The sequence below is a fragment of the Oncorhynchus keta genome, chromosome 18, assembly GCF_023373465.1.
Source record: "Oncorhynchus keta strain PuntledgeMale-10-30-2019 chromosome 18, Oket_V2, whole genome shotgun sequence".
Taxonomy (NCBI): domain Eukaryota; kingdom Metazoa; phylum Chordata; class Actinopteri; order Salmoniformes; family Salmonidae; genus Oncorhynchus; species Oncorhynchus keta.
The window spans coordinates 19,371,608-19,390,929 of NC_068438.1; the positions used below are offsets into that span (position 1 = coordinate 19,371,608).

Here is a 19,322-nt window from a genome sequence, read left to right on the forward strand (position 1 = left end):
TTTGTGTGCTCGTGTGAGAAAGCGTGTGTGTGCATGCCTGCCTGCATGTGTCTTCTTGACACAGCCCAATTCGTCATAGCATTCCTGGGAAGAGGGTGTTTCCACCCAAACACACGTTTGGTCCCAACCCTGTGTTCCTAGGGGCCGACCCATGCACGTCTGAAGTCTCCACAATCAGCAGGCAAGTGCTCACAGATCACACTGCCTGGGTTACAGAATGCAAGGGAGTTCCACAATAAGAGAGACAGGGGGCGGGGGTGGAGTGAAAAAGAGAGATAAAGAGAGACAGAGAAAGAGAGGAAAAGGGAGAGGGAGAGAGAGAGAGAGGGGTGAGGGTAGTGTGTGTGTGTGTGTGTGAGAGAGAGAGAAAGAGAGAGAGACAGAGAAAAGAGAGGGAGAAAGAGGTAAAGGGAGAGGGAGAGAGCGGGTAGAGGGAGAGAGAAAAAGAGAGAGGGAGAAAGAGGGAGAGGGAGAGAGAGAGAGAGAGAGAGAGAAAATAACTATGTGGACACCTGCTAGTCGAACATCTCATTCCAAAATCATTAATATGGTGTTGGTCAACCCTTTACTGCTATAACAGCCTCCACTCTTCTGTGAAGGCTTTCCAATAGATGTTGGAACATTCCTGCCTTGAATTGCTTCCATTCAGCTACACAAGTTTTAGTGAGGTCGGGCACTGATGTTGGGTGATTAGGCTTGGCTTGCAGTCGGCATTCCAATTCATCCCAAAGTTGTTTGATGGGGTTGTGTCAGGGCTCTGTGCAGGACAGTCAAGTTCTTCCACACCGATATCGAAAAAACATTTCTGTATGTACCTCACTTTTTGCACGAGGGCATTGTCATGCTGAAGCAGGAAAGGGCCTTCCCCAAACTGTTGCCACAAAGTTGGAAGCACAGAATCGTCTAGAATGTCATTATATGCAATAGCGTTAAGATTTCTAAGTTTCTAACTAAGGGACCTAGACCGAACCATGAAATCCGCCATAGACCATTATTCTTCCTCCACCAAACCTTACAGTTGGCACTATGTATTCGGGCAGGTAGCGTTCTCCTGGCATCTGACAAACTGATATTTGAGGATGCCAAATATATAAAAACAAAGACTCATGTAGGCTACCCGCGCACGTTCATCGTCTCACAAATTAATTCCAGCAGCCAAACAGTGCTCTGTACACCATTTGATTAATGGAAAAAAACATGACATTAGGCAATTGTCATTATGCTTACACTTGACGCCTGAATTGATGTGTCTACTGCTGTCCGGGTGCAGTCTCAGCCAGCCCTCTCTGCCTTGGAAAAAAAAGTCAGTGTTCTCATTAAACCACGCAGCATTTTGGAGTGTATATAACAGCCATTTTCAAGTCCATTCGGGGCATTTTTCATGTGGCTGACATGCACTCATGATAAATAATGGTGTAAAAGCCTACAGTCTTCTTGACATTTTGTTTTAATTATTGTAAGAGTCTCATGTTTTACTAGTACTGCGTACCCCCACTATTTATTTTGCTGGGATGCCGGACCGGACCGGCTGACTTTCACCCCTGGCACTAAGAAACACCGTTATGTGCAAGCTGGGTACCTAGCTGTCACATAGCATTAGTTCTCTCCTGTCGTGTCTGGCTACCCTCCCTTAGCTTCAGGCACAGGCGTTAACACACAAGTCCTTAATCCTGAACCTTAGTTACACAGGAAACACATGATACTACAAGGACAACCACAGATCCACAGAGCCTACAAACAGGAATTCATGTAGTAGCTAGCATAGCATACTAGCTAGAATAACAACGCTTTTCCTTGCAGATATCCTCACACGACACCCAATATGCACCTTAGCCATAGGCCTTTAACCCTTTACACTTGTGAGAATTGGCCTATATGGATAGGGCTAAATTGAAAGGTTTCTTACAGAATAATTATGGAAAGCATATGCGTAACCATGGTAGCAATTGAAAGGGAACAGTTTGGAGATGATGTGGAAATGATTAGACTAAAGGTGAGGACAACAGTTCACCTGACACAAGACTGAATCCAAACATTACACTGTTGATTTTTAGGTGCATTTTACATTTACAGTGCTTTTCCATGCATTTGTTGATAACTTGGATACATTCAGCGACATGATAAGAATATTATTGGAACATTTGGGGTAGATTAACCATAAGACAAAAAAAATAACAAGTGTTTGAGTGAGAGGTCAAACTGGGGTCTCCAAGTGGTCACACACCTCTCCAATTGTGCACAATCCAAACATTAGACAGTATAATGTTTGGAGTGTGCACAATTCCTAAGTAATTTCAATGCACTTTTATGACCTAAATACGTTTTTTAAGCTCCCCTAGCTGTGCCGTTGAGGAACTAGAGCAGAACACTTGTAGCTATTTGTTTGGAACACAGCCCTGCATCCCCACCATCACACAATTACTGTTGTTGTTTGCACAATCCAAAAACGGTCCATTATAAATTGCAATCTGGGTCAGGTGGGCATAATTAGAACGCTTGTTCTATTGCCGACATGACGAGCTAAGTTATAAGATATGATCTTACAGTGTTAGACTTTCACAAGGCAATTCAGAGAAGCAGATTCGTAATTCAGGTGCGAATGGTATGAGTGTATTCAGATGTGTGGTCTGTGGAATATTTTCTTCCAAAAACAACAAATACAGGCTCATTCTGTTCAGGACAACCCAGGATATAACGCCATGTCTAACTGTACATCCAACATAGTGATCATAAACTTTGACGCTGTATATGACATGAGTTGTATGATATGGAAATGTGAAGTGCACATTTGTGTTCGGCTTGCTTGTATGACATCAAAGCAGTGTTTGTTATTAACGTCTCATTAACGTCGCACGGGGCAGTTCAGAAACGTCTGTCAGTCAAAACCCAGAGACTTTAAAAAAAAACATACAGTGCTGTGAAGCAGAGACACTGAGCTCTGACGTCATGTACAGTACATCATGTTATATCATCATGTACAGCCACTGCGTTCTAATTTAGGCACTTATCAGTGTCCAAATCTGCAATTTTCAACCCATATACGAGTGTGAAGGGCTACCACAAAGGATCTGATGTGCTAGCTAGCTATAGAGAATCGCAAAGCCTTTCCAAGCAGATATCACCACACCCATCATGAACCACACAGAACCAAGCCATTTACGATAGACCTACAGGGTTTGATGTACAAGCCAGCTAGCTAGCTAGCTATAGAGAACAGTGATGTATTTTCCTAGCAAATACCATCAAACCCAGTATGAACCATGGAGGCTATACATCCAGGATTTAATGTGCAAGCTGGCTATAAATAATAATAGTGAGCCCTTCTTTAAGTCTTCCCCACACCACACCCAATATGACTATGTCATATGTCTGCAGAGGAATGTGCTGAAGGCTAGTAGGCTACCAGAAATACATCACCATCACCAACTCACACATCACCATCACCAACTCACACATCACCATCTCACACATCACCATCTCACACATCACCATCACCAACTCACACATCACCATCACCATCTCACACATCACCATCACCAACTCACACATCACCATCACCAACTCACACATCACCATCACCACTGAGGGTGAGGAGAGGATGGGAGAGTGGGGGGTGAGGGGGGAGGAGATGATGGGGTGGGGGAAGGGTGGAAGGGTGAGGGTGGAGGAGAAGAGGAAGAGAGAAGAGGAGTAGGAGAGAGGAGTGAGGGTGGAGAAGAGGAAGAGAGAAGAGAGAAGAGGAGTAGGAGAGAGGAGGAGTGAGGGGTGAGGAGAAGAGGAAGAGAGAAGAGGAGTAGGAGAGAGGAGGAGTGAGGGGTGAGGGTGGAGGAGAAGAGGAAGAGAGAAGAGGAGTAGGAGAGAGGAGGAGTGAGGGGTGAGGGTGGAGGAGAAGAGGAAGAGAGAAGAGGAGTAGGAGAGAGGAGGAGTGAGGGGTGAGGGTGGAGGAGAAGAGGAAGAGAGAAGAGGAGTAGGAGAGAGGAGGAGTGAGGGAGAGGGGTGAGGGTGGAGGAGAAGAGGAAGAGAGAAGAGGAGTAGGAGAGAGGAGGAGTGAGGGATGAGGGTGGAGGAGAAGAGGAAGAGAGAAGAGGAGTAGGAGAGAGGAGGAGGATGAGGGTGAGGGGTAGGAGAGAGGAGGAGGGGGATGAGGGAGAAGAGAAGAGAGGAAGAGAGAAGAGGAGGGTGAGGGTGGAGGAGAGGAGAGGAGGAGTAGGAGAGAGGAGGAGGGATGAGGGTGGAGGAGAAGAGGAAGAGAGAAGAAGAGAGGAGGAGAGGGGAGAGGAGAGAGGAGGATTGAGGGATGGGGTGAGGGTGGAGGAGAAGAGGGATGAGGGTGGAGAGAAGAGGAAGAAGAGGAGTAGGAGAGAGGAGGAGTGAGGGAGGGGTGAGGGAGAAGGAGGAGGAGGAGAGGGATGAAGAGAGAAGAGGAGTAGGAGAGAGGAGGAGTGAGGGGTGAGGGTGGAGGAGAAGAGGAAGAGAGAAGAGGAGTAGGAGAGAGGAGGAGTGAGGGGTGAGGGTGGAGGAGAAGAGGAAGAGAGAAGAGGAGTAGGAGAGAGGAGGTGCAACAGGATTGAAAAGCTCCAGATGAGCAGATGTTTTTACTGATGATCTGACTTTTGTGAGATTTTTGTGTTTATTGATGTTTTTCAGAGAGCACTGCCAAAGCTGGCAGTCATAGACTCTTAGAAGTTTATGCAGCTGCACTTATTGGCATGTAAGGGCAACATATTGGATTAGAGAAGAGACTCGGAATCCAAGCTACTTCGGATAGGCCAAGCTGTTCTTCATCACTGCAAATGAGAACAGTAAGAGAGTGACCCAAAGTGATTGGTGTCAAATTCACTGGTCCATGTGAAATAGCACACATTATACACATTATTAATCTGACTTGAGCGTGGACATAGGCTGAATACTGGATATAACTACAAGTCCACAATGTCCCCTCTGCATACATATTGTATATTGGATTAATAATAAGTACAGTACAGTATAGGCACTCATGACTTTATTGATTTGATTTAATATACATAATTATGTGCATTTCTGTCACAAAATAAATGTATCACTTCCCTGATTAGATTTTCTTGTGACTGTGCAGATATCTTTTAAAACCAGGGCTATATCTGGCCTCAATGTGCTGTGCTCCAGTTTCCCAGCCAAATGCAGCAGAGATATAGCTGCGTCATTGTGTCTGTTAGGCAGTCTCTCAGAGAGACAGAAAGAGAGAGAGACAGAAAGACAGAGACACAGAGAGTGTGAGAGAGAGAGACAGAGAGTGAGAGACAGACAGAGAGAGAGAAATGTATACTGTATTAATGTTGCTGTTGTTTTCTGTTTGTTATTCAGACTCGGTTTTTGAATTATATCAGTTAGTCTTGAATTATTCCAATAATGTATTTTTTTGTTTTATTATTATATTTCATTGAGTGCATTATAAGATGTGTAAAAAGTGACTGGCAGCATTTTGTAACATTCCTTAAAATGGTATCATGTGAAAATCAAGATAGATTCATGTGAAGCTGTGGTGATCTATGTATCCATGAATCACAACATAGCTTATATTCAAAGCCTTATTAGTGGCTATCTAGCCTTTTTATGGGCTCCCGAGTGGCGCAGCGGTCTAAGGCACTGCATCTCAGTGCTAGAGGCGTCACTCCAGACCCTGGTTTAATTCCAAGCTGATTTGGAGTCCCATAGGGCGGCACACAATTGGCCCAGCATCGCCCAGTTAGGGTTTGGCTGGGGTAGGCCGTCAAATTAGCATTTGTTGTTAAGTGAATTTTCTAGTTAAATAAAGGTAAAAAAAACTATAGATATATTCTCCAGAGTATTTAGTTTTTCAAAACTTGTGGAATGTCACTTGCACCCAATAGCCAAAAGATGGCGCTCCTCACCTTAGTGAAATATTACAGTGTGTCAACACAGCACTAGCCTCCTCTTAGTCATCAAACAAATCCATTATAATATCCTCTGTATTCTACAGGTTCTCTCACTGATCTATGAATATATCTTGATCATATCAAGGGACACGGTCATTAGAAGCTATGAACGCTAATGCAATATCAATCAATGCAAATTCAATTGGACAGACACGGACATTGGGGCTGGAATTCAATAAGCAACGTGTAAAAGGCCAATTCAATGTTAACAACTTCATTGGGCCAAGAGACTGAGAGGCCTGGTGGTTATTGTTTCTGTCGCCCCTATGTCTGTCTGCTCTAGTTCACATTTCACTAAATGAAAATGAACAACAAAAGAATGAGCCTTCCAGGCAGGCTGCTTCGGCTCATTGTCATTTGTAGAACCAGAAAGACTGTTGTAACAAATAACAGTGGCTATGTTCCGTGCTGAAGTTGTCTGGGCCCTGGGATCATATGTAATAGCTGTATTTACATGGTAGTTACAGTGTCATTACAATGTAGGTGTAAATTGCTACATTAAAACCATAAGGCCTGTTTGCATACTGTGATGCAGAAGTTTTCAAAAGTGGAGCGATCGTAGACTACACCTATGGCCCTGGTACAATAAAGTAGGATTACAGACACAGCTTTAGTAATCCTGGAGTCGTGGCACCAAGGATGGGTAGTGTGTTTTGTAAAGGGTCAGGGCCTGGAGTTGTGGCACCAAGGATGGGTAGTGTGTTTTGTAAAGGGTCAGGGCCTGGAGTTGTGGCACCAAGGATGGGTAGTGTGTTTTGTAAAGGGTCAGGGCCTGGAGTTGTGGCACCAAGGATGGGTAGTGTGTTTTGTAAAGGGTCAGGGCCTGGAGTTGTGGCACCAAGGATGGGTAGTGTATTTTGTAAAGGGTCAGGGCCTGGAGTTGTGGCACCAAGGATGGGTAGTGTATTTTGTAAAGGGTCAGGGCCTGGAGTCGTGGCACCAGGAGGATGGGTCAGGGCCTGGAGTCGTGGCACCAAGGATGGGTAGTGTGTTTTGTAAAGTAGTGTGTTTTGTAAAGGGCCTGATGGCACCAAGGATGGGTAGTGTATTTTGTAAAGGGTCAGGGCCTGGAGTCGTGGCACCAAGGATGGGTAGTGTATTTTGTAAAGGGTCAGGGCCTGGAGTCGTGGCACCAAGGATGGGTAGTGTGTTTTGTAAAGGGTCAGGGCCTGATGCTAACTGTAGAGTTGCCTCTGTGGTCCAGCAGTAGCAGCTGTCTGTGTGGATGAGGATCTGTAGGGACACACCGTGGAGAGATATCTAATCAGATCACACGGTCACACACAGACACACACACGTATGCACACACAAATACACACCACAAACATACAGACAGACAGACAGATAGACAGACACACACACACACACACACACACACACACACACACACACACACACACACACACACACACACACACACACACACACACACACACACACACACACACACACACACACACACACACACACACACACACACACACACACACACACACACACACACACACACAGACAGTGGTATCGCTCTGGGCATAGAGCTGTTTTAGGAGACGTCTAAATGGAAAACTCTCCATGTGTTTGATGAATCCTCAGAGAAACAGAACTCTACTGTACATAGTCACAAAGTTCTAAGTATGACACATACAGTATTGTACATAAAGTTCCACATACAGTAACTGAAGACTGTTAAATTGATACAATGTTACACAACATTACTGTAATTATGTCTGGACAGAAGATAACATGTGACCAACATGAAATCCTTCCATGATACAGTCCCTCTTTTTCTTTTATCACATCGTTCCTTCACAATGATTCAGATCATTTAACACATTTAACACACGTTTAACATTGTTTAGAAAACTACAGGAAAATCATCATGTCACTAACAGCGCCAATTCAAAGTTGCAGATTGCAGCTACATTCAATGTACCCTAGACAGAGTTTGAATTACACCATGTGTGAAAAGCCACAAACCCAACTGGTTCCACCCAGTTCAGCAAAACATCACCATATCATTACACATAGTTTCCCCATGAATCTGATGGTCTCATCAGAGAAATACTGGCAGTCCAGTGTCCAGTGTCCAGACGGGCATTTTTGGACAGTCATTGGGCAGAGGCACACGCACACCCACACACACACAGGCTTTTCTGGTTACACGTAGTGTGTTTTGGAGTGTTCATCCTTAAATTCTGAGTGTGTTTGTGTGTGTGCCTGCCTGCCTGCCTGCCTGCCTGCCTGCCTGCCTGCCTGCCTGCCTGCCTGCGCGTGTGTGTGTCAATTAAACCATGTTCCGTCAATTACCCAGGTGACTGCTGCACACAGATTAATATTCAGCCGTTAAATGCAAAGCTTTCTTGTGCTGCAGATATAATCCTTTATCACCCATAATATACATCCCTTATCATCCATAATATAAATCCCTTATCATCCATAATATAAATCCCTTATCATCCATAATATCAATCCCTTATCATCCATAATATAAATCGCTTATCATCCATAATATAAATCCCTTATCATCCATAATATAAATCCCTTATCATCCATAATATACATCCCTTATCATCCATAATATCAATCCCTTATCATCCATAATATAAATCCCTTATCATCCATAATATACATCCCTTATCATCCATAATATACATCCCTTATCATCCATAATATAAATCCCTTATCATCCATAATATAAATCCCTTATCATCCATAATATACATCCCTTATCATCCATAATATAAATCCCTTATCATCCATAATATAAATCCCTTATCATCCATAATATAAATCCCTTATCATCCATAATATAAATCCCTTATCATCCATAATATAAATCCCTTATCATCCATAATATAAATCGCTTATCATCCATAATATAAATCCCTTATCATCCATAATATAAATCCCTTATCATCCATAATATAAATCCCTTATCCTCTTCAACCTATGGGGGCGCTATGTCATTTTTGGATGAAAAAACGTGCCAGTTTTAAGCGCAATATTTTGTCATGAAAAGATGCTCGACTATGCATATAATTGGCAGCTTTGGAAAGAAAACACTCTGACGTTTTCAAAACTGCAAAGCTATTATCTGTGAGTGCCACAGAACTCATGCTACAGGCGAAACCAAGATGAAACCTCAATCAGGAAATGAGCAGAATTTTTGAGGCTCTGTTTCCCATCGTCTCCTTATATGGCTGTGAATGTGTGATGAATGAACCTAAGCTCTCTGCCGTTCGTCCAAGATGTCTGCAGCATTGTGACGTATTTGTAGGCATATCATTGGAAGATTGGCCATAAGAGACTACATTTGCCAGGGGTCTGCCCGGTGTCCTTTGTCTAAATTGTTGCGTAATCTTCAGCTGCATGCATTTTGCCATGCGATTCAGAGGGGAAAGTACACTTCCACGAACCATATATCATCGAAGAGATATGTGAAAAACACCTTGAGGATTGGTTCTAAACAACGTTTGCCATGTTTCAGTCGATATTATGGAGTTAATTTGGAAAAAAGTTTGGCGTTTTGATAACTGAATTTTCAGGTTTTTTTGGTAGCCAAACATGACGCACCAAACGGACCGATTTCTCCTGCACAAAAAATCTTTCATGAAAAACTGAACATTTGCTATCTAACTGAGAGTCTCCTCATTGAAAACATCCGAAGTTCTTCAAAGGTAAATTATTTATTTGAATGTTTTTGCTGGTTTTTATGAAAATGTTGTCTGCTGATGCTAACGCTAAATGCTACGCTAGCTACGCTAGTTATCAGTACTGTTACACAAATGCTAGTTTTGCTATGCTTGAGAAGCATATTTTTGAAAATCTGAGATGACAGTGTTGTTAACAAAAGGTTAAACTTGAGAGCTAGCATATTCATTTCATTTAATTTGCGATTTTTATGAATAGTTAACGTTGCGTTATGGTAATGAGCTTGAGGCTGTATTCACGATCCCGGATCCGGGATGGCTAGTATCAAGAGGTTATCACCCATAATATAAATCCCTTATCATCCATAATATAAATCCCTTATCATCCATAATATAAATCCCTTATCATCCATAATATCAATCCCTTATCATCCATAATATAAATCCCTTATGATCCATAATATCCAATATCATCACCTCAGCTCATCGTGTATAAGACCTCTGCCAGTTGTAGATAGTGTGTATATTATGTGAGCATGCAGGCATTCTCCTACAGCTACTGACACTACGATGTCTGAAGACTTTGCCCTGGCTGCTACCCCCCAGGCCCCTCCGTCTGGCAGCCTGCTTAGCCCTCTCCTCTGCCGCAATGAAGTCCGTGGTGGCTCTAAAGAACTCCAGCAGGGCCCGGTGGCTCCAGCTAGTCCCAGGTGTCCCTCCAAAGGTCCCTCCCCCAGAGAAAGCACTCCCTTCCTGGGTGTTAAAGCCACAGTGTCCCCCCCTGGTGGTCAGCAGCAGGAAGAAGTGGGGGTTGCTCTCGAAGAGTTCCAGGGGTAGGGTAGACTGGGGGTCTCCTCTGATAGGGTCATCCTGAGCACAGACACTCAGAACGGGGATGGCGACTTCGTCTACGTCCCGGAGGGGTTCATTGCGTTCCCAGTAGGCCTCCCAGGCTCCACCACTGCTGCTGCTGGTGCCCCCTGCTAGGGCCGGGGCTCCTTTAGGGCCTGGCTGCTGGCAGAACAACACCTCCTCCAGGCCACGCATGGAACAGCTGGAGAAAAGGGCATCGGTGTGCACTGTCTCACCCAGCACTGTCCTGTACCTAGATATACCCAGACAAGGACACACACACACGCACGCACGCACGCACGCACGCACGCACGCACGCACGCACGCACGCACGCACGCACACACACACACACACACACACACACACACACACACACACACACACACACACACACACACACACACACACACACACAAAACAAAGTACAATCAGTAAATCAATCTAGAAGAGCTGCATGGCTCTATAACATCCTTGTTCGCATTGATTATGAAACCACAAGTTGGGTCCCGATTGCCCTGCTAGATCAATAGCAGCGGTTGCCATGGTAACGGTATTGTATTTTAATCAAATCCTGTAATATCAGGGTATGTGACATTATTCCCTTTCTTCTCCTCTTCTCAATCAGGTTTCGCTCTTTCTCTCTCCACCCTCTGCTCTCCCTCCATCCCTCCCTACCCTCTCCCTACCCTGTTTGTCCCTCCCTCCCTCCCTCCCCTCCCTCCCTCCCTCCCTCCCTCCCTCCCTCCCTCCCTCCCTCCCTCCCTCCCTCCCTCCCTCCCTCCCTCCTCCCTCCCTCCCTCCCTCCCTCTCCCTCTCCCTTCATCTCTCTCTCTTCTCCCTCCCTCCCTTCTTGCTCCATCCCTCTCCCCCTCTCCATCCCCCCTCTCTCCATTCCCTCCCTCCATCTCCCCTCCATTCCTCTCCTCCCTCCCTCTCCATCTCTCTCCGTTCCTCTCCATCCCTCTCCTCTCCCTCTCCATCCCTCTCCTCCCCTCTCCATTCCTCTCCATCCCTCTCCTCTCCCTCTCCATCCCTCTCCTCCCCTCTCCTCTCCCCTCCATTCCTCTCCTCCACTCTCCATCCCTCTCCATCCCTCTCGCCATCCCTCTCCATCCCTCTCCTCTCCCTCTCCATTCCTCTCCTCCCCTCCACTCTCCATCCCTCTCCTCTCCCTCTCCATTCCTCTCCTCTCCCTCTCCATCCCTCTCCTCTCCCTCGCCATTCCTCTCCTCTCCTTCTCCATCCCTCTCCTCTCCATCCCTCTCCTCTCCCTCTCCATCCCTCTCCATCCCTCTCCTCTTCTTCTCCCCTCCCTCTCCTCTCCCTCTCCATCCCTTTCCTCTCCCTCTCCTCTCCCTCTCCTCTACCCTCCATTCCTCTCCTCCACTCTCCATTCCTCTCCTCTCCCTCTCCATCCCTCTCCTCTTCTTCTCCTCTCTCTCTCCTCCCCTCTCCTCCCCTCTCCATCCCTCTCCTCTCCATCCCTCTCCTCTCCCACTCCATCTCTCCCCTCTCCCTCTCCATCCCCCTCCATTCCTCTCCCCCCTCCCTTTCCTCCTCCTCCCTCTCCTCTCCCTCTCCATCCCTCTCCTCTCCCTCTCCATTCCTCTCCTCCCCTCTCCTCTCCCTCTCTTCTCCCTCTCCATCCCTCTCCTCTTCTTCTCCCCTCTCTCTCCTCTCCCTCTCCATCCCTTTCCTCTCCCTTTCCTCTCCCTCTCCTCTCCCTCTCCTCTCCCTCCCCCATTCCTCTCCTCCCCTCTCCATCCCTCTCCTCTCCCTCTCCATCCCTCTTCTCTCCCTCTCCATTCCTCTCCTCTCCCTCTCCATTCCTCTCCATCCCTCTCCTCTCCCTCCATCCCTCTCATCCCCTCTCCATCCCTCTCCTCTCCCTGCCATCCCTCTCCTCTCCCTCTCCATCCCCCTCCATTCCTCTCCTCCCCTCTCCATCCCTCTCCTCTCCCTCTCCATCCCTCTCCTCTCCCTCTCCATTCCTCTCCTCCCCTCTCCTCTCCCTCTCCATTCCTCTCCTCCCTCTCCCATCCCCCTCTCCATTCCCTCTCCTCTCCTTCCTCCTCTCCCTCTCCATCCCTCTCTCCTCTCCCTCTCCATCCCTCCTTCTCTCCCTCCCGTCCCTCTCCTCTTCTCTCCTCTCTCTCCCCTCCCTCTCCCTCTCCATCACTTTCCTCCTCCCCTCCTCTCCCTCTCCATCCCTCTCTCCCTCTCTCCATTCCTCCTCCTCCCCTCTCCACTTTCCCTCTCCATCCCTCTCCTCTCCTCCCATCCTCCTCTCTCCATCCCTCTCCTCTCCCCTCTCCTCTCCCTCCATCCCTCCTCCCTCTCCATTCCTCTTCCTTCTCCCCTCTCTCTCCTCTCCCTCTCCATCCTTTCCTCCTCCTCCTCTCCTCTCCCTCTCCCTCTACCCTCCATTCCTCTCCTCCACTCTCCTCTCCCTCTCCATCCCTCTTCTCTGCCTCTCTATTCCTCTCCTCCCCTCTCCTCCCCTCTCCATCCCTCTCCTCTCCATCCCTCTCCTCTCCCTCTCCATCCCTCTCCTCTCCCTCTCTCCATCCCCTCCATTCCCTCTCCCTCCCCTCTCCATCCCTCTCCTCTCCCTCTCCATCCCCCTCCATTCCTCTCCATCCCTCTCCATCCCTCTCCATCCCTCTCCTCTCCCCTCCATCCCCTCTCCTCTCCCTCCATCCCTCTCCCTCTCCCCTCTCCATCCCTCTCTCCCCTCTCCCTCTCCATCCTCCCCTCCATTCCCCTCTCCTCCTCTCTATCCCTCTCCTCTCCCTCTCCATCCCTCTCCATCCCTCTCCTCTCCCTCTCCATCCCTCTCCTCTCCCTCTCCATCCCTCTCCTTTCCCTCTCCTCTCCCTCTCCTCTCCCTCTCTCTCCCTCTCCATCTCTCTCCATCCATCTCCTCCCCCTCTCCATACCTCTCCATTCCTCTCCATCCCTCTCCTCTCCCTCCATCCCTCTCCTCCCCTCTCCATCCCTCTCCTCCCCTCTCCATCCCTCTCCTCTCCCTCTCCATCCCTCCATCCCTCACCTGTTGAGGCATATCTTCTGGTAAGTCACCAGAGCCCAGTGTAGGGGCCAGATGGGTCCTTTCTCAAACCAGCTCTGGCAGCGGAACACTGGCGAGAGGCAGGCGGCGGCCGTCACGTAGCTGGATGAACCACACTCTCCCAGATAGGAGAGGAGGAGGCCGGACCCCGTGCTCTCGCTCACCGCGTACAGCCGGCTCACGGGCTGCCTGTAGCGCATGTAGCGCACGGCCTCGCGTAGGTCCCCTGGGTCGCCAAACTGCTGCAGCTTGACGGTGCTGAGGGGGGTGGCGTTGTGGCTGCGCCGGTTAAACACCACAGGGAGGTAGCCGTGGGACAACGCCACCTCACAGAGCTGAAGGACAGGAAACAGAACATCATGTAATTCATGACAATGTAGACCTTTATTGAATTGAAGTGACATAGCGGTGAGGTCCAATCAATCATTGGTTCACCTCACTACAGGATGAACTGTGACATCATCAAATGGGGACACAGTGGTCAGTGTGAGCTCACATAGTGTTTGGTCAATGTAAAAGCACTATTTAAATCCATGAATCCATTAATGCATGACTGACTATGAACTGTGAGGTCAGAATATGATAGGTCTTTGGAAAAGCCCTACATAAATCTAATCCAACATTGAATGTTTCAACTGACCATGAACTGTATCAACACCAACACAGGCTGCATCTGAAATGGCCTCCTATTCCCTATCGAAAGTAATGCACTTTATAGGGAATATGGTGCCATTTCCAACACACCCACAGAGTATGAATGAACAGCTTCACAGAGCTATAAGAAGACAATGATTAGAGAGACTAGCGAGACCAAGAGGAGGTGTAACAGATCACTGCACATTTACAGAGCTGAGAAACCTGCAAGAGCACTTAAACCTGGATATCATCCTTTCACTCTTCTTAAACCTGGATATCATCCTTTCTCTCTTCTTAAACCTGGATATCATCCTTTCTCTCTTCTTAAACCTGGATATCATCCTTTCTCTCTTCTTAAACCTGGATATCATCCTTTCTCTCTTCTTAATCCTGGATATCATCCTTTCTCTCTTCTTAAACCTGGATATCATCCTTTCTCTCTTCTTAAACCTGGATATCATCCTTTCTTCTTAAACCTGTAATCATCTCTTAAAGGGAATATGGTGCCATTTCTTCTTAAACCTGGATATCATCCTTTCTCTCTTCTTAAACCTGGATATCATCCTTTCTCTCTTCTTAAACCTGGATATCATCCTTTCTCTTCTTAAACCTGGATATCATCCTTTCTCTCTTCTTAAACCTGGATATCATCCTTTCTCTCTTAAACCTGGATATCATCATTTCTCTTCTTAAACCTGGATATCATCCTTTCTCTCTTCTTAAACCTGATATCATCCTTTCTCTCTTCTTAAACCTGGATATCATCCTTTCTCTCTTCTTAAACCTGGATATCATCCTTTCTCTCTTCTTAAACCTGGATATCATCCTTTCTCTCTTCTTAAACCTGGATATCATCCTTTCTCTCTTCTTAAACCTGGATATCATCCTTTCTCTCTTCTTAAACCTGGATATCATCCTTTCTCTCTTCTTAAACCTGGATATCATCCTTTCTCTCTTCTTAAACCTGGATATCATCCTTTCTCTCTTCTTAAACCTGGATATCATCCTTTCTCTCTTCTTAAACCTGGATATCATCCTTTCTCTCTTCTTAAACCTGGATATCATCCTTTCTCTCTTCTTAAACCTGGATATCATCCTTTCTCTCTTCTTAAACCTGGATATCATCATTTTCTCTTCTTAAACCTGGATATCATCCTTTCTCTCTTCTTAAACCTGGATATCATCCTTTCTCTCTTCTTAAACCTGGATATCATCCTTTCTCTTCTTAAACCTGGATATCATCCTTTCTCTCTTCTTAAACCTGGATATCATCCTTTCTTCTTCTTAAACCTGGATATCATCCTTTCTCTCTTCTTAAACCTGGATATCATCCTTTTCTCTTCTTAAACCTGGATATCATCCTTTCTCTCTTCTTAAACCTGGATATCATCCTTTCTCTCTTCTTAAACCTGGATATCATCCTTTCTCTCTTCTTAAACCTGGATATCATCCTTTCTCTCTTCTTAAACCTGGATATCATCCTTTCTCTCTTCTTAAACCTGGATATCATCCTTTCTCTCTTCTTAAACCTGGATATCATCCTTTCTCTCTTCCTGGATATCATCCTTTCTCTTCTTAAACCTGGATATCATCCTTTCTCTCTTCTTAAACCTTGATATCATCCTTTCTCTCTTCTTAAACCTGGATATCATCCTTCTCTCTTCTTAAACCTGGATATCATCCTTTCTCTCTTCTTAAACCTGGATATCATCCTTTCTCTCTTCTTAAACCTGGATATCATCCTTTCTCTCTTCTTAAACCTGGATATCATCCTTTCTCTCTTCTTAAACCTGGATATCATCCTTTCTCTCTTCTTAAACCTGGATATCATCCTTTCTCTCTTCTTAAACCTGGATATCATCCTTTCTCTCTTCTTAAACCTGGATATCATAAACCTGGATATCATCCTCTCTCTTCTTAAACCTGGATATCACCCTTTCTCTCTTCTTAAACCTGGATATCATCCTTTCTCTCTTCTTAAACCTGGATATCATCCTTTCTCTCTTCTTAAACCTGGATATCATCCTTTCTCTCTTCTTAAACCTGGATATCACCCTTTCTCTCTTCTTAAACCTGGATATCATCCATTCTCTGCTTTTCTTTCTTTCTCTCTCTCAACTTCTCTCTGCCTCCCTCTCTCTGTCTCTCTCAACTTCCCTCCCTCCCTCCCTCCCTCCCTCCCTCCCTCCCTCCCCTCCCTCCCTCCCTCCCTCCCTCCCTCCCTCCCTCCCTCCCTCCTCCCTCCCTCCCTCCCTCCCTCCCCTCCTCTCAACTTCTCTCCTCCCTCTCTCTCTCTCTCTCTCTCTCTCTCTCTCTCTCTCTCTCTCTCTCTCTCTCTCTCTCTCTCTGTCTCTCTCTCTCTCTCTCTCAACTTCTCTCCCTCTCTCTCTCTCTCTGTTTCTATCTCAACTTCTCTCCCTCTCTCTGTTTCTATCTCTCAATTCAATTCAATTCAATTCAAGGGCTTTATTGGCATGGGAAACATGTGTTAACATTGCCAAAGCAAGTGAGGTAGATAATATATAAAGTGAATATATAAAGTGAAATAATCTCCCTCTCTCTCTCTCAACTTCTCTCCCTCTCTCTGTTTCTATCTCAACTTCTCACCCTCTCTCTGTTTCTATCTCTCTCTCTCTCAATTCAATTCAATTCCATTCAAAGGGCTTTATTGGCATGGGAAACATATGTTAACATTGCCAAAGCAAGTGAAGTAGATAATATACAAAAGTGAAATAAACAATAAAAATGAACAGTAAATATTACACTCACAGAAGTTCTCTCTCTCTCTCTCTCTCTCTCTCTCTCTCTCTCTCTCTCAACCTCTCTCCTTTCTCTCAACCTCTCTCTTTCTATCTCTCTCTCAACCTCTCTCCTTTCTCTCAACCTCTCTCCCACTCTCTATTTCTATCTCTCTCTCTGTTTCTCTCGCTCTCTCAACCTTTCTCCCTCCGTGTTTCTATCCCTCTCTCTGTTTTTCTCTCTCTCTATTTCTATCTCTCTCGCTGTCTCTCTCTGTCTCTCTCTTTCTCAACCTCTCTCCCTCTCTCCTATCTCTCTCTCTCTCTCTCTCAAACTCTCTCCCTCTGAATCAATTCATCCTACTACTATAGTGGATCACAGCAGTATTAATGTGGCTACACTATTTCATTGAAGTACAGCTGTTTTCCAACATAAGGATGATGAGGTATAAAGCAGGTTAACTTTGCTTCAGTCCTCCATTTGTTTTCCCTCTCGACGATGCTGCCAGTGTCGAGCGAATGAGGAATTCTTGTCACAGAGACTCGAGAAACCCGGAAGCATGCACACGCCCACACACACACAAATTCATGCCTGTACAGTTGCAGACACACACCTACACACCTACAGTACATCCTGCCACACACACATGAGTCTGCAACACATAACACATTTACACACTGCCACATTCTTCAGATTAATTATGTCAAACTCTCACAAACTCCCGCAAATATTCAAAGTCCAACATTCAGCCTGAAAACAGCTCTGTGAACAAGACCAAAGGGATTTGTTTCTGACTCGACCAACCGCAGAAATGACATCATCACTATCATAACACAACTGTTAAATGCAGAGGCAAAGTCATCATACTGGAAGGGTATCACAGTCAAGTCATCATACTGGAGGGGTATCACAGTCAAGTCATCATACTGGAGGGGTATCACAGTCAAGTCATCATACTGGAAGTGTATCACAGTCAAGTCATCATACTGGAGGGGTATCACAGTCAAGTCATCATACTGGAGGGGTATCACAGTCAAGTCATCATACTGGAGGGGTATCACAGTCAAGTTCATCATACTGGAGGGATATCACAGTCAAGTCATCATACTGGCAGGCATCAAAGTCAAGTCATCATACTGGAGGGGTATCACAGTCAAGTCATCATACTGGAGGGGTATCACAGTCAAGTCATCATACTGGAGGGGTATCACAGTCAAGTCATCATACTGAAGGGGTATCAGAGTCAAGTCATCATACTGGAGGGGTATCACAGTCAAGTCATCATACTGGAGGTATCACAGTCAAGTCATCATACTGGAGGGTATCACAGTCAAGTCATCATACTGGAAGGGTATCACAGTCAAGTCATCATACTGGAGGGTATCACAGTCAAGTCATCATACTGGAGGGTATCACAGTCAAGTCATCATACTGGAGGGGTATCACAGTCAAGTCATCATACTGGAGGGGTATCACAGTCAAGTCATACATAGTCAAGTCATCATACTGGGGGCATCACAGTCAAGTCATCATACTGGAGGGGTATCACAGTCAAGTCATCATAATGGAGGGGTATCACAGTCAGGTCATCATACTGGAGGGGGTATCACAGTCACATCATACTGGAGGGTATCACAGTCAAGTCATCATACTGGAAGGGTATCACAGTCAAGTCATCATACTGGAGGGGTATCACAGTCAAGTCATCATACTGGAGGGGTATCACAGTCAAGTCATCATACTGGAGGGGTATCACAGTCAAGTTCATCATACTGGAGGGATATCACAGTCAAGTCATCATACTGGCAGGCATCACAGTCAAGTCATCATACTGGAGGGGTATCACAGTCAAGTCATCATACTGGAGGGGTATCACAGTCAAGTCATCATACTGGAGGGGTATCACAGTCAAGTCATCATACTGGAGGGTATCACAGTCAAGTCATCATACTGAGGGGTATCACAGTCAAGTCATCATACTGGAGGGGTATCACAGTCAAGTCATCATACTGGAGGGGTATCACAGTCAAGTCATCATACTGGAGGGGTATCACAGTCAAGTCATCATACTGGAGGGTATCACAGTCACTGGAGGGTATCATCATACTGGAGGGTATCACAGTCAAGTCATCATACTGGAAGGGTATCACAGTCAAGTCATCATACTGGAGGGGTATCACAGTCAAGTCATCATACTGGAGGGGTATCACAGTCAAGTCATCATACTGGAGGGGTATCACAGTACTGGAGGGGTATTCATCATACTGGAGGGATATCACAGTCAAGTCATCATACTGGCAGGCATCACAGTCAAGTCATCATACTAGAGGGGCATCACAGTCAAGTCATCATACTGGAGGGGTATCACAGTCAAGTCATCATACTGGAGGGGTATCACAGTCAAGTCATCATACTGGAGGGGTATCACAGTCAAGTCA

General features: G+C 46.0%; 1 protein-coding gene across 1 annotated transcript in view; it reads right to left on the minus strand.

Annotated features, from left to right (window-relative positions):
* Positions 1–6,967: 6,967 nt before the first annotated feature.
* LOC118396859 (protein ABHD15-like) overlaps positions 6,968–19,322 on the minus strand; it is a 54,167-nt gene continuing 41,812 nt past the window's right edge. Inside the window, exons 2-3 of the mRNA XM_052467567.1 lie at positions 13,492–13,844; positions 6,968–10,691 (exon numbers count right to left, since the gene is read on the minus strand). Coding sequence (XP_052323527.1) covers positions 10,070–10,691; positions 13,492–13,844 — 975 coding nt within the window. The 3' untranslated portion in view covers positions 6,968–10,069. The remainder of the gene's footprint in view (positions 10,692–13,491; positions 13,845–19,322) is intronic.